The sequence below is a fragment of the Phyllostomus discolor genome, chromosome 3, assembly GCF_004126475.2.
Source record: "Phyllostomus discolor isolate MPI-MPIP mPhyDis1 chromosome 3, mPhyDis1.pri.v3, whole genome shotgun sequence".
NCBI lineage: Eukaryota > Metazoa > Chordata > Mammalia > Chiroptera > Phyllostomidae > Phyllostomus > Phyllostomus discolor.
The window spans coordinates 184,176,797-184,192,621 of record NC_040905.2 but is presented as its reverse complement, the minus strand read 5'-3'; the positions used below and the strand labels follow the sequence as shown (position 1 = coordinate 184,192,621).

Below are 15,825 nucleotides of genomic sequence, written 5' to 3'. Positions count from 1 at the left end.
GAGGGAAGCAGGAGGGAATGACAAGAGCCGTTGCGAACTGGGAGAAAGGAGGTGCTTGTATAAAATCAGGAAGTGCAATAGCTGCAATATATTCAAATATCAACTATGCAAAAATTCATGAGTTCATAGTGATGCTTCAAAAAATAAAAAACCTCAGTGGCCTTATTCATCCTGCACTTTGTATGTAAATTATACTACTGAATACAGTTCGTGGGGGGCAATTATTCAATATAGAACTGTTTTGTCCAGTAAGTGAAAGAATGATAGAATATTACCATTTTTCCATCTTTAATGAATGAATGGATGTAGGCAGTATTTCTTTAGCGACTGCTAACATAACAACTAGGTGTGATCAGCTGTGATTGAAGTGGTCAAATCTACCAATTTATAGGAAATACAGGGGACAAGGAAACAGAGGTCAGGGTGGGGGAGGTTCAGTCAGCAAAAGATACTTGAGACCATATCAAGCAGTGGTAATAGATGGATTCATTTGGATCCTGATTTGAATAAACTTTTAAAAGTGTTTTGAAAGTAATTGAAACAGACATTTGAAATTAAGGAATTAGTAATTTTTTAGGTGTGAAGATACTGTGGTTTTTTCTGATTTTAAAAAAAGTCTTTCAGTTTTTTGGAGTGGTGGTTCTCAGCCTGGGGACAGTTTTATCCCCAAGAGAATATTTAGCAGCATCTGGAGACTTTTTTGTTTGTTATAACTGGTGGTGCGGGTGGTTACTGGCATCTAGCAGGCGGGGGCCAGAGGTGCTGCTAAACACCCTGCATTGCAACAGAACCACCGCCCCCATAACAAAATTTTATCCAACCCCGAATGTCCAAGAGTGCTGAAGGTGACAGCTGTTTTAACTATGCAGAACTGTTTACACGTGAAATGCCATGTTTTTGTTTGTTTGAAAATAATCTGGTGTTTAGAAGTAGACGGAAATAAGGAAATAAAGCAGCTATGAACTGTCGATGCCTGGGTGATGACATGTGGGAGTTCATTATGCTGTAGCACTTCTTGTTGTGTATATTTAAAATTTCCCAAAATAAAAGTAGTTTTTATACTAAAATAATTATATTAGAAAACTGTAAGGATTAAAATCTGTCTCTTTTTCATCAACCAGGCCCTTTTAGAACCTGGCAGAGCGACTGGGAGAGGCTAAGCCACGAGGCCTGACTAAAGCAGATATTGAACAGCTTCCTTCTTACCGGTTCAACCCTACAACCACCAGTCAGAACAGACTTTGTAAGTGCGTTTCTCTCTGACATCACTTCCGTGCTAAATTTCCTTCTCTAGCTTTTATGAAATGAACGCTTGAAGGGTCCAAGGCAGCTTGATAAAGATAGGTAACCTCTGTTTCATATTCCAGGCCTGTGTTGTCTAGTTAGGTAGCAGCTAGTTACGTGGAGCTGTTTAAAAATAAAATTAAAAGTTAAATGTCCTAGGAACACTAGCTAGAGATGCCATATTGGAAGACAGAACATTTCTGTCACTTCAGAGAGTTGTTGGATGGGGCTATTCTGCAGTTTTTAGGGTTGACTAGAAATTTTATGGTTTCTAATTCAAACTATAATATTCTATGTATGATTAAAATCTTACACATGTAAAATTTGAGGTTTTTACCTACAGATTCTGCTTATTATAGTATCTCCTTATAGCAACACTACTGAGATATAATTCACATTTATAGTGGGTTCTTAGTATATTCAGAGTTTTGCGACATTCTTCACAAGCAAAAATAGACCATGTTCATCACCACCCAAAAGAAACTCCGTTCACCATTAGCAGCCAGTCCCCATTTCTCTCCAGTCCGCTTCACCCTGGCGCAAACCCCCACTGATTTTCTTTTTCTGTGTGGGTGTGCCTATTCTGGACATCTCACATTTGTAGGGTCATATAATATGGTGCTCTTTTGAGTTTGGCTTCTTTCACTTAGCTTGTGTTCAAGGTTCATCATGTCATAACTTGTATTACTGCTTCATTCCTTTTTGTCACCAAATAGTATTCGATTGTAATGGATGCACTAGAAATCGTTTAAATCTTTTCCTCAGTTGATGGACATTTGAGTTGTTTCCACTTCTTGGCTAGTTATTAATAACAACACTGCTGTGAACATGCACGTGCACATTTCCTTTGCTCTGAAATTGGTGTGTTCCTATGAAAGCTTTCATAAGCCAAATGACACAAAGTGAGAAGCAATTACCATTAATTTACATGGAAAATTTTTTTTACTGCAGCTCCAAAAAAAAATAACCTACCAAATCATATCAAAAAACATAAAACCTAAAGTGAAGTAACACTGACATACAGTAAAAGTAGAAATGATGAAGGTACAGTGTAGCTTAACTCAGCAGCATCGGGGCGCCTTGGGAGCGCACTGGAACTGGCTGAGAGGTGGTGCTGGGGCGTGTTGGGCTGAGGGGGAGGGGCTTGGGAGGTACAGGAGACTGGGGTGTAGCAGAGAGAAAGAGGGTCATCTGTTAACATGTCATCGTCTGACTTTATCAAGAGGAGGTAGGTCGCCGACTGCACCCTCAGTGTCACCTGCCTCAGTGTTGGAAGTCAAGGTTTGTCCTGTGCTGTGGCTGACTGGTCTGTGGAAGGCTTGAAATTCAGTATGTTTGGCTGCTTAGCCTCACAGATTTTTCTGTCATACACTTCTTAGTAGGCACTCAAAAACATCCTGCAAACCAGCCCAAAACCTTAGGTGCTGTTTCAGAGCAAAAACCACACTTCTCTGCAGTTACTGCAGGACCGTCAGTCATGGAGAAAACCCGAGGCAAGGGCTTCCTGTTCTGTTCCCGGGTGACGTAACTGTCAGCCTTTCACTGTTGGCGTGGGTTCCTACGTAACCTTTTGCCATTGCCTCCACTCTTCAGAACCAATAGCAACTTTGGCAGCTTTCAGGATTCTTTCTCTGCGTGTAAATAGTATGAATAGTGGGTAAAGGCAAGTTCAGCACACACACAATGCCCTTATTCTGTTCACCCGGATCTAAATGCTCAATTACATCTAGTTTATATTAAGCATCCTTTCCTTATAAGCTGTCGTAGACTTTTTCAATACCTTAGGACACATCCTGCTAACATCTGTACAAAATAAATTCAGATAAAGTACAGATGCTCACAGACACATTTCGAAGCTATGGCTGGATGCTGAGATGGTAGGAAAGGAGGTGGTGAGGCCACTCTTGCTCCTTGGGGTGCTTGCCGTGAAACGAATACTGAATGCTAATTTCACTTTTTTGCATTTTACTGAATGCATTTCACTTTTTTTTTTTCTTTTTTTTTGTAAAAGCAAAAATCCTCCTCAGATTTATTTCATTTACCAAAAACAGGTACTAATGGTAGGTCTTAAATAAAGCAAAGTGGTGTAACACCAACTTTGAAAAAGTGGGGCATACCTGTGTCGAGTGTTTCTGTCAGTATCTGTTGATTTCTCGTGGGTATACTGGATCATACAGTAATTATGTTTTTGAGAGCTTCTAGTTTTTCTAAAGTGGCTATATAATTTTATATCCCCACCAACATTGTTAAATCTTATTTATCCACATCCTCATAAATGCAGTTATTACTGTCTGCTGATTCTAGCCATCCTAGTGGGGCGAAGTAGTGTGTCATTGAGGTTTTGATTTCCATTTTCCAGATGGCTAATGATTATGAGCTCTTTTACTGTACTTTATTGGCTGTTTATATATATATATTTTGAAAAATGTTCACACCCTTGTCCATTTAAAAAATTTTTTTTCAAATTTTGAATTGTAGAAGTCATTTATATGTCACACATACAAGCCACTTAACTGATTTTCAGAAATAACTCCCATTCCATGAGTTATCTGTTTTTGTTGTTTCTTATGCTTTTATTATCATCTCAAAGAAACCATTGCCTCTTTTGAGGTCACAAATATTTACTCCACTTCTAAGATTTTAATAGTTTTTACATTTAAGCTTTTGCTCCATTTTTTAGATCATGTTTGTATATTGTGAGGTGTAGGGTCCAGCTTACTGTTTTTTTTAACATGGCTATCCAGTCATCCCAGCACCGTTTGTTGAAAATTATAGTACTTTCAGTATTAAGACTGGCTTGAATGTTAAACCAAAGAGTTCCTTGATGATCTCAGTAAAGAAAACCACTTTTACTAAATGTCTTAACGTCATGATTTTTTTATTATTTTGCTTAAAATTTAAATGACATTTTGATAAGTGAGATGGTAAGTGGTTTTGTGGGCTTCAGTGGCCGTAACAGTAGAAAACCACTGTTTTTTGTTTGTTTGTTTGTTTGTTTGTTTTGTTTTTTGGTTAAATTATCTCTTTGCTTTCTCTAGGTGTGTAGTATGCATGTGTGATTTTGAGTCAAGGCAGCTACTTAGAGTTTTACCCTGTAACCACGAGTTCCATGCCAAGTGTGTCGACAAATGGCTTAAGGTAAAGTCACAGCATCCGTGAAGAGAGGGACACTGGGTTCTCTTTCCTACTGAGCACAGTTCACGTGGAGTCCGTCCGTGGGTGGTGGAGGGGATGGGTAAGGAGGGAGCGTTGAACTGCGGTTTCAGGATGATTTCTGAAAATGAAGAGGAAAGGCCAGCAAAATTAACTACAGCATCACCATGGGAGTGGTTTTGTAAAACCTGAAAGTTGGTTGTTTTCCTTGATAATCAGCATGTCCTAATTTTCTCATGATGTATATGGGCGAGGCGTTTCCTCTAAAAGTTTAGAAGGGGACTCACTGGAGCTCCTTCGTCAGAGATTTACATGGGAAATGAACCTCTGGTGCTTTTATTTAATTCTGACACTTTTCTCCTTTACAGTTAAAGAAGGGGTGGCAGATACACAAATCCTGATACTTGTTAAAACTAACAAAATTATTTCAGGGGTTTATAATTTTCCTTTTTTATAATAGAATAAAAATGTAATGCAATAAAATAATTCAAATAGCTTTATGTTGTGGGATTTTTTTTAAGTATTCTGATTAGGAGATGATAATACTGGGTTAGATGACTTGGCAGTTTGGTGAGGAAGACAGAGGAGCACAAACTAAGGGTACCTAGTTTAGCCCGAACTGAATCCTAAAGGCGAAGAGTCTGGACTTCTTAGGAAAAGAAAGTATTGAATATGCTTAGCCTTGACATTGAGAACAGAGAATGATCAGAAGACTGCAGGTTCCATATGGCTGGTAGCTAGAGTGTGAGAGAGACAGATGTGCAGAGATGTAACCAGTGACTGGCTTATTGTGAAGTCGCTGTGAAGTGTGAGGGAGTTTGGACTTGGCCTTGAAAGTGATATGGAAGGTGAGGGTTGATATTGTGTTTTAGAAAGATCACTTGTCACTATTTAGACGCAGGGGTGTCCAATCTTGTGGCATGTCTAGGCCACACTGGAAGAAGAGTTGTCTTGGGCCACACGTTAAATATATTGCAGCATGTAGTCACAAAACCTCAATATTTTAAGTAAATTTAGGATTTTTGTGTTGGGCCGCATCCACAGCCATCCTGGGCTGCAGGGCGGGCTGCAGGGCTGCTGTTGGACAGGCCAGGTTAGAGAATGACTACCAGAAACAATTTCTGAGAGACAGGGAGATGTAATAAGGATATTCTGAGCCAGACAGAGAACAAATAGTGGCGATTAAATGAAAAGGACTGATTTGAAAGTTATCATAATAAAGAAATGAGAGTATTTGATGAATGATGGGTTGTAGAAAGTAAGAGAGCGAGCAATACCTATATTGCTGGCTTTAGCAGCTCTGCAAGTGGTAGTGCCATTTGTTGAGATGGAGTTCTTTAAGCCAGTTATTAAATTTGTCTCAACTGATGATGGGTAATGTTGATGGTGAAACTGACCCATTAAAAAAAATCTATGAAGAATTTAAAAGTAGCCCTGACTGGTGTGGCTTGGTGAGTTTTGAGCATCAGTCCCGCAAAGCAAAAGGTCACAGATTTGATTCCCAGTCAGGTTACATGCCTGGGTTGTGTATGGCCCGGGTCCCCAGAGGGGGGCGTGCAAGAGGCAACCAATTGATATTCCTCTCCCTTCTTTCTCCCTCCCTTCACCGCTCACTAAAAATAAATAAAATTTTTTTAAAAAAATAAAATATTCAGTGCTGTAGAAATGTCTGTGTTTATAACACAGCCTATTTTTATGAATAAATAAATAGAACCAAAAAATCAATCATAGGCCATTAAGTTTGGGGTATTTAATGGGGTATTTTTTAAAGACATTAAATGATTACTTTGTACCCTCTTAAAAAACAGAGAATGTAAAAACCATATGGAAAGTAAAAAGTTCCATTGCTTTTAATGTTCCGTTGTGTGAGTCCCAGTTCAGACAGGTTTTCTCTTTTGTGTTTCAGGCGAATCGCACTTGCCCCATTTGCCGCGCAGATGCTTCGGAAGTGCATCGGGATTCAGAGTGACCAGCCTAAGAGCACAAACAGTTGGGGTGTTCCTTGTCACATGTATATACGGACTAGCCATTGAACTGTAATCTGTGTGGCTTCCAGCCCTCCCTTTACCAAAAGGGTCAATGGACCTTTCTTTGCACTGTGTGACTTAATCAACTATAAAAGCTTACAATTAGTCTTCATAATTATGGGATTGTTATACTAACCGTGTGATTGGAACTCCAAAGACTTTTTCTTTAGCTTAATTTTGTGTGTGCACTAACATTCCCTGGTTTTTGTGTGATCATTCCGAGTGTTGCTGCAAGATTACAGTGGACGTGATCTTTTAGCATGTGCTTTTATAAAAAGTGGTAGCTCCAGATGATATAGCAATCTACCTTATATAGAGCCTTCAGAAACTGTGAGTGGAAATGAATGCAGCGTATGGTTGTTGATGATAAATGTATCTCTGTGTGAGAGAGAGTGTGTAACTCCTTGTGTGAGGGCATGGTAGCTCCGTGTGTATGAGATCCTATATACCAGCATGTACCAAGAATGTGTGTGTAGTTTTAATTATGCTGCAATGTATAATCTGGTGTGTTATTTAAACAGCACTAGTACTGTACACTGGTTTTTTTCCCTTGTGTTTGCTGTTGCACACTGATTGCTAAGGGTGCATCAATGAAAAGCATTGAATACTCCATCCCCTTTCCTCCCCATGAGTGGAATGAGAAAAGCCTTTTTCCTTTGCTTCAGGCAGCTGTCCTCACCTTCTCTTTGTTGGTGGTCCCAAGTGGGTCACTTAAGACAAAAAGTGTAACAGATTTCTCACTCCATGAACCTAATTTTTTGATTCTGTTGTGAAAACTTTTTTAAAAATCTCCAACTTGCTGTTTTCCAAAAAAAAAGGTGCAATATCATACATCATCAGTTAGCAATATTAGCATTTCAATCAGTGATTCGAATGTTAATACTTTCTTGTTTTTTCCTTTACATTTCCAGTAAGCTTTTTACAGGAAGTACTTGTGACTTTTTTTTTTAATGTTTAGATTTGTAGTCTATTCTGAAGATATTTGAGTAATATATTTCTAAGAATACCACTGGTCCCATGAAGTCTCACTTCTTGACTTCCGCCAGAACAAGATCTGTTAGCTAACTCAGCTTGATTTCTGGTATGTGTTCTTTGTTTAAGCTCCCATAGGCAACTAAGTTGTTTTAAGAAAACTGTATTCTGTTTGTGTTAATTCATCTGCCAAGCTCCAACTCTGAAAGTTGTCTGGTTCTTCTCTCAGTAAATGTGCTTCTCATCGAAACCCTCGTTTCCAGGATGGATCAAGTGCTGTGACAGCTCGAGTTCCTTAGACCTGTTGTGCTTTGATGTTTTATTGCTTTTCTCTTTATTTTGTTGGAGAAAAATTTAATATAATAACAGGAGTCCAGAATACTTGCAGTATAAATGAAGATTTGATTTTTGTATAAAAAAATAATGCTGTAAAACAGGAATTGACCTTCATTTAGATGATCTGAAGTATTTCAATACTTAGCTGTGTGGGTTTTTTTAAATAGATTCATTGCGTATAATGCAGGTTGTTTAAATTCATTCTCCAGCAGTGTTTAGGTTTCTCTCTCATTCTTCGTGTGTTCCGCATTGTCTGCCTCTCCCCTGTGGTTGATGTCATTGCTTTGCAGGAGCACAAGCTGCATAATCCCAGTCAGGACTGTGATGATTTGCTGCCAGCCTCACTCAGCTTTCAGTTGGCTCCGTGTCGGTTTTCTAACTCAGACAGTGTTAACTGCTTAATACTGCCATGCTACTTGCCTTCCCTTGGAGTCTCTATAAGCTCATCACAGCTTAGAGTTCAGTAAATCAATTTACACAGAAGCACAATTTTGCCCTTTTCCAGACACTGTTGCCTCTATTTAGTCATACAGATAGGATTTTGCATACTTTCTGTTTGCCCCTGTATTTGTCATTGCATCAGAAATACATCTAAACAGTGGTAAAATGCACACGTTACTTTCAGATCATTAGGATATCCCCCACCTATTCCTGATGAATACGAAGTTTGTTAAAGACCAAAATTATTGGCATAATAATCAGCTACATTACAAATCACGTATAGTTTAATCTTTATTTTTTTTATTAAAAAATCATGTTAAAATGGCAAAAGCCCATCTTATACATAGACTTTTATATAGCTGCAAAAAAATTTATATCTGTACAGATCTAACATAACACTACTACACTCAGTATTCATTTTATTGAAGCATGCAAGTAAAGCACTTTTTCTAATTTATATAGATACCTAGTTAACAAGGCACATTGTACTAATGACTAGGAAAAGTAGCTCTTTCTTCTTTCCCTCTGACGATGAATTCTTGTCATAGCATCTCTTTTCCAGTAAAATTTTGAGAGGCAGTTGGCAATTTAAGGAGGCAGCAGGGTCTCTTCTGGTAAAATCCTGAATTGTTGCACTCTTGTGGCTGATCTCTCTTTGGAAATGTCTTTTCTTTGCATGGGGCTCTTAAGAGATGTGTGCAGACAGACTTGCTTGTTAAGTGGTTGGTACATTTTGGGAGCACACGTGCGTGTGCTCTGAACCAGCTCGGACCAGCCACAGTGAGCAGCGCTGTGGCTGGTGCAGGACAGAACAGTTGATTTGTGCCCAGCTGCTGTCACCTCGGGCGGGGCGCTAGATAGCAGGCAGACGATGGTCCGTTGCCTCCTCCCTCCTCCCTCCTAAAACAGCACTGGCTTTACCACTAACTTCTGCTGTGGGGTTTTGTTTGGGGGTGGGTTGCCATGAATTATCATCTTTGATTTCTTTTTCTTTCTTCCCTACTCCCCCCGCCCTTTTTTTTTTTTTTTTTTTTTTTTTTTTTTGCCAGCCACCACCATCCCCCAAACAGAACAAAACAAAAAATTCAAGGCCTCCAGGTATCAAGATCTCATTAGAATTTTCTGTCCTGAATTTTTTTGAGAAAAATCTGAAAAATGGGGAAGCATATTTAGATTTTATACACTCTCTTGAATGTGATTTGTTAAGATTCTTAAATTTGGGCCTCTTAAATACTTTGAATGAGATCTATAACTCACGAAAATATTTTTTATAGATATCTTTAGGCCTTCATTAGGAAGCTGTTTTCCCCCTGTTGGTACATTGGGTTACCTCATTTTGCTGTTGTTTCAGATTATAAAAGCTTACAGGGGTGCCTTTTTTTTTAATCATTTGCTGAGTCATTTCCTCAAATAATATTCCATTGTATCAGTTAACATAGTTTTAAATGTATGTATTATAAATATCTGTAACCAAATCATTTGAAGGCTTGATAAATTTTTAACAAAGTTTGTACATTTTTATGAAAGTTACTAGTAATGCTTTACACTAAGTAGTGCAATGAATTTTTATTTTTAATCCCTGTGCCCAATTTTGGAGTTGAGAGGGTGTTGGTAATAAATGTATGATGTACACTTAAAACGTTCTGCTGTGTCTCACGTCGCTGTGTCGGGAGGGGAGGGGAGGGGTGGTGTGCTGGGGAGGGCGTGGGGGGCTCTAGCAGGAGGTTGGAGCTGTTGAGCTGCTACTAGAGGCCACATTTACTTGTTAGACTATAATTCAGATTTTGTTTCTGCATTTGTGTAAACATCTTAGAAACACAAAAGCAGCTAGCATTATAACATGGTACATGATTATATCTTTAAAAAAGCCAAAAAGATAGCCAAGTTAGACATACATATGGCGTAAGCTTGTTGAATGGTAGACGAACATGAGTAGAAAACGGATTTCTTTTTAATCCAAGGGCACTGGATTTTAGTTGGGGAAACAAGAAGGAAAAGAAAAGGTGAGTTCAAAGTCAGTTTTGTTCCCCCAAAGGTAAGGAGAGATTCGAGTCCTTCCTAAGGACTCGTTGCCCCAGAGGCTGCTGCACAAGCTTTTACTGAGCACCAGCTTATGCCAGGGAGCTTCGGGCTCAGGTACTGGGGTATTTCGTGTATCAGTTTCCTGGGGCTCCCATACCAAGTTACTACAATTTTGGTGGCTCAGAACAAATTTATTCTCAGAGTTCTGGGTGCCAGAAGTCCAAAATGAAGGGGCTGATTTTCCTCTGGAAGCCCCAAGGATCTGTTCCATGACTCTCCTTGAAGTTCCTCGGCTTGTGGACACACAGCTCCAGGTCCCCCCTCTGTGCACATGGGTCGGCACGTCTTCCCCGTGTCTGTGTGCTTTCAACTGGACGGAACTGAGTGACCTGCACAGAAGTCAGCTGTCGGGCCACCTTAGGAAAAGCCAGGTTGGACCTGTCTCAGCGAGCCATCTGAATCTGTCCCAACAAACGGACTCAAAACTCCAGTTTCCTATCATAAAGCGCGACCAAAATAATTTTGACCTGAAAAATGTTAAAAGGGGTCATACCTCAATCTTTGGCTCATTCTTGCAACCAAGGATAAGCCTCAGTTGTGCTCTGGCAAATGGACTCAGTAGCACAGCTTCCTAGCATACTTTTGAAAATGAGGTAACTTTGAAAGTTAACTAGGAAATGTACCGTGAGGTGAGAAAGCAGTTAGCGATGTTTCTCAGAGGGGGATGAGTAAATGGGATCGTGTGCAGTTTGAGTCAGGATGGTTCCTTTGTTGAGTCAAAACGTGACAAATCTTGGAAAAGATTGATGAAAGAAGCCAGACAAAAGACCACATACTGCGTGGCTTTCTTAATGTAAAATGTCAAAAGTAAATCTATAAAGATAGATTACTGGCTGACTAGGGCTGAGGGGAAAGGGGGTTTGGGGGTGGCAGCTAAGGACTGTGGGGTTTCTTTGGGGGTGGTAATGAAGACATTCTGAAATTGTGGTAGAGGCACAATTCTATGAGTGTTTTGAAAGCCACTGATTATACTGGCATTGAATGTAGTGGGTGAATTGTATGGTGTGTGAATGACACCTTAAAGCTGTTTTTTAAAAACGTGACATACCCACCTGAATGTAAGAAAGATGAACACCTTTCCGCACAACCCCAAGAGGGAGCCCCACGGTGTGCGTTGCTCTCAGTTCCCACATAAGTTAAAGGGCAATGTTCGCAGTGTCTGGAGTCCTTGATGTCCTGCACCTGAAGAAGGAGGGTGTCCTCAAAGTCTTTGCAGCAAGAACCTACTTAGGTGGTACCAACCTTGACTTCCAAATGAAGAGTACATTTACGAAAGGAAAAGTGATGACATCTGCCTAATCTGAAGGAAACCTCGGAGAAGCTTCTGCTGGCAGCTTGTGCCATCGTTGCCATTGAAAGACCCACTGATGTCAGTGTTGTCCAGCAATACTGGTCAGCGAGCTGTGCTGAAGTTCGCTGCTGCCACTGGTGCCACTCCCACTGCCAGCTGCCTCACTCCTGGAACCTTCACTAACCAGGTCCAGGCGGCCCTCTTGGAGCCAAGATTTCCGGTGTTCACTGTCCCCAGGGCTGAGCACCAGCCTCTCACAGAGGCATCTTACGTTAGCCTGCCTGCAATTGCTCTGTGTCACACAGATCCCCTGCACTATGTGGACATTGCCGCCCCTTGCAAAAACAACGGGACTCACTCCACAGGTCTGATGTGGTAGCTGTTGGCCCGGGAGGTTCTGCGCATGTGTGGCACCATCTCCCATGAACACCCATGAGAGGTCATGCCTCATCGTTACTTCTACAGAGATCAAGGAGAGATTGAAAAGAGGAGGCTTTTCAGGGTGAGTGGACATGGCTCCTGCTCCGAAGTTCACTGCTGCACAGTCTGAGGTCTCAAACTGGCCTGAAGGCTCAGGTGCCCTCTCTGCTTGTCCAGCAGTTCACCACTGAAGACTCGAATACTCAGCTGCCACTGCTCAGGCCACTGATAGGTAGGAACAACCACTAAGTGGTCGTAAGCTGTGCTTCCACAAACTCAAACGGAATGGAAATAAAGTTGATGGGAAATAATTTCTTAAAATGATGAATAGCATGTGTTGGTGAGTATATATGATGCGACTAGAATTCTCATACACTGGGTGGGAGTATAAATTGGAATGACCAACTTAGAAACCTGCTTGAAATCATCTAAAGTTAAGCATACCCTATAACCCCATGACTCCTAGGTATATACCCAACAGAAACACATGCACCAAAGGCAGGTACAAGAATGTTCATAGGACTTCTGACCAAGATGGAAGCATAGGTAGATACTCTGTGCTTCCTCACACAACCAAAAGGACAACCAATTCAAAAAATAACCAGAACTGCCAGAAAAGTGAACTGTATAGAAGTCCAAAACCAAGAAGTTTAAGAAGAAACATTCATCCAGACCTGTAGGACAGGTGGAAAGGACTCATAGCAAGGTGGTGACTGGTGGACTGAGGTGGGGGGTCCCACATTTGCGTGTGGCTAAACCAGGAGGAGCAACTGAAGAGCAAGACAGACTGCACAACCTAAGGTTCCAGCGTGGAGAAATAAAGCTTGAAAACCTCTGAAAAACCAGTTTGAGACCTCAGGTTGTGCAGCAGTGAACTTGGGAGCAGGAGCCAGGTGGCAGGAGAGACTCCCAGCTCCACAGGAGAGTTACTGAAGAGACCCACAGGGTCCTAGAATGTACACAAACCCACCGACCCAGGAATCAACACCAGAAGGGCCCAAATTGCTTGTGGGTAGCAGGGGAAGAGACTGAAAGCCAGTGGAGAGCCAAGCAAGGGGCATTGTTCCCTCTCAGCTCCCTCCCGCACATACAGTACCACAAGGCAGCCACGTGAGTTGCCCTGCCCTGGTGAATACCTAAGGCTCCACCCCTTACAACATAACAGCTGCACCCAGACCAAAAAATAAAACCTAGTGAAAGAACAGATGAAAGCTCCAAAAATAGAACTAAGTGATGAAGAAATAGCCAACCTATCAGATGCAGATTTCAAAACACTGGTAATCAGGATGTTCACAGAAATGGTTAACTATGGTCACCAAAAATAGAGGAAAAAGTGAAGGGTGTGCAAAATGAAGGAAAAAAAAAAAAAAAAGTGACAGGAAGGAAACTGGGACTCAACAATTTGGACCTGAAGGAAGAAATAAGCATTCAACAGAATGAAGAAACAAGAATTCAGGAAAATGGGGAGAAACTCGGGAACATCTGGGACAACTTTCAACATTCCAACATCTGAATCAGGGAGAAGAGGAAGGGCAAGAAATTGAAAACTTACTTGAAAAAATAATGAAAGAACCTTCCCCAATCTGGCAAAGGAAATAGGCTTCCAGGAGGTTCAAGAAGTTCAGAGTCCCAAAGAATTTGGACCCAAGGAAGCACACACCAAGGCACATCATAATTACATTACCCACAAGTAAAGATAAGGAGAGAATCTTAAAAGCAGCAAGAGAAAAGTCGACTAGTTACCTACAAAGGAATTTCCATAAGACTATCAGCTAATTTCTCAAAAGAAACTTTGAAGGCAAGAAGGAGCTGGAAAGAAGTATTCAAAATGATGAAAAGCAAGGACCTACACCCAAGATGACTCTGTCCATCAAGGATATCATTTAGAATGGAAGGGCAGATAAAGTGCTTCCCAGATAAGGTCAAGTTAAAGGAGTTTATCATCACCAAGCCCTTATTATATGAAATGTTAAAGGGACTTATTTAAGAAAAGAAGATCAAAACTATGAACACTAAAAGGGCAACAAATTCACAACTATCAACAATTGAGTCTAAAAAAAACTAAGCAAACAATTAGAACAGGAACAGAATCATAGACATGGAGATCATTGGAGGGTTTTCAGCCGGGAGGGGGAGAGGAGCAGATGAAGGAAAAGGTACAGGGAATAAGAAGTATAATTGGTAGGTGCAAAATAGAGAGATGTCAAGAATAGTATAAGAAATGTGAAGCCAAAGAACTTCTATGCATGGCCCATGGACATGATCTAATGGGGAGCTGCTGGAGGGAAGGGGGGTACCAGGCAGAGGGGGGAAAGGGAGGAAATTTGGGACAACTGTAATAACAATTGATAAAACAGACTTAAAAAAAAAAAGCTAAGCATTTATGCATGACATCCACACCAGGGGGCACTATTGTACAAAACCAAGTTCCAAATAAAAGCCTGCTAATGTGCAGGTGGATCGACAAACATCCACAACGTACTTGAGTGTGTTCATTTACAGAAAGGGTGCCTAAGGAAAGCTGTTTCTCGGGACAGTACAGGATCACTAACTACAGCTCAGAGACGCATCCGTCTCAAAGCAATGTTGTATGTATTCCATACCAAGTAGCAGCACTTGTAAGTTAAAATGCTTTTTGAGTGTTGAACCTAAACTGTTTCTCTCTCTCTCTCTTTAAAATCAATATTGATCCTTCTACACTGATCAAGACGGATTCCTGCACATGAACTCGACCCCACCCCCTCGCCATGCTCCTTCCACACGCGCTCAGGTGCAGTGAGATTGGAGCTATTCTGTCTGCCAAGACCTGCCCCTACCAATCCCAAGTTTACCAGTGACTTCCTCAGTGTCAGGCTGAATGAACATTTCACAGTCCTTGCCTGGCTGGACTTCTCTGCGGTATACGATGCTGCTCATTTCTCTTCATTTCTGAAAGCTGCGTGCCTTTGGGTTTCATGACTACTCTCCTCAGTCCATCCTCCTTGCTTCTCTCTGAGTTTTCTTCTCTCACCTGCCGTTTTCCTTGACCCGTCCCTTTAACATCAGGGCTCACAGGACTTGTTCCTCAGCCTCTGGTTTTCCCGTTCTGCGTGCGCTCCCCCGCTGGGGTGACAGCGTCCTCTCCTACTGTCTGATCAGTGCTCATGACTCACAGACGTGTATCAACCGTTTCAACTTCTCCCCACGGCCTCTGCCTGTGTTCCCAGCTTCCCGCTGCACATTTCCCCCTGAATTTCCCTTCCTGAACGTCCCATGGGCACTCAAACTCAACATGTCCACATATGAACTCATCAAGTTCCCCGCAAACTTGTTATTTCTCCTGCGTTCTCTGTGTCCATTGCTGGCCCCACCATGCACCCAGACTCCCCAGCCGGAAACTGGGAAGTCACCCTCGACTCACCCATCTCCGTCCTCAATGTCTGATCAGTCATTCCCGTTTCTCCACAGCCCTGGTTCAGGTTCCGTCATCTGCTGTTTCAAGATCACGCCTCCAGCTTAGCAACACTCCCCCTGCCCCCGCCCCAACCCCATCCTCATATTCAAACTTCTCCACAGCCTCCAAAGTGAGTCGTTCACAACATAAATCGAACTGGTTTCTTTCACCATCCATCCCACCCGTAGTCCCCAACCTTTAAATGACTTTCCATCGCCTACAGGACAAAATGCAGTCTTCCTAGCATGTCCCCTCTCCAATGAAAGCCCCCCCCCTTTTTTTTTAGAGAGGGAAGGGAGGGAGGGGAAGAGAGAGAGAACATCAATGTGCGGTTGCTGGGGGCCGTGACCTGCAACCCAGGCATGTGCCCTGACTGGGAATCGAAC

General features: G+C 41.6%; 1 protein-coding gene and 1 long non-coding RNA gene across 2 annotated transcripts in view; one reads left to right on the top strand and one right to left on the bottom strand.

Moving 5' to 3' along the window:
• RNF38 (ring finger protein 38) overlaps positions 1-9,852 on the top strand; it is a 43,539-nt gene extending 33,687 nt beyond the window's left edge. The window contains 4 exon segments of the mRNA XM_036021923.1: positions 1,132-1,216; positions 1,219-1,243; positions 4,323-4,422; positions 6,344-9,852. Coding sequence (XP_035877816.1) covers positions 1,132-1,216; positions 1,219-1,243; positions 4,323-4,422; positions 6,344-6,406 — 273 coding nt within the window. The 3' untranslated portion in view covers positions 6,407-9,852.
• On the bottom strand, positions 4,318-15,705 carry LOC118499730. Its single transcript, XR_004902252.1, has 2 exons — positions 15,407-15,705; positions 4,318-4,558 (listed from the first exon to the last, which is right to left on the bottom strand). It is a non-coding gene; the product is annotated as an uncharacterized LOC118499730 (long non-coding RNA).
• Between the last annotated feature and the right edge of the window lie 120 nt (positions 15,706-15,825).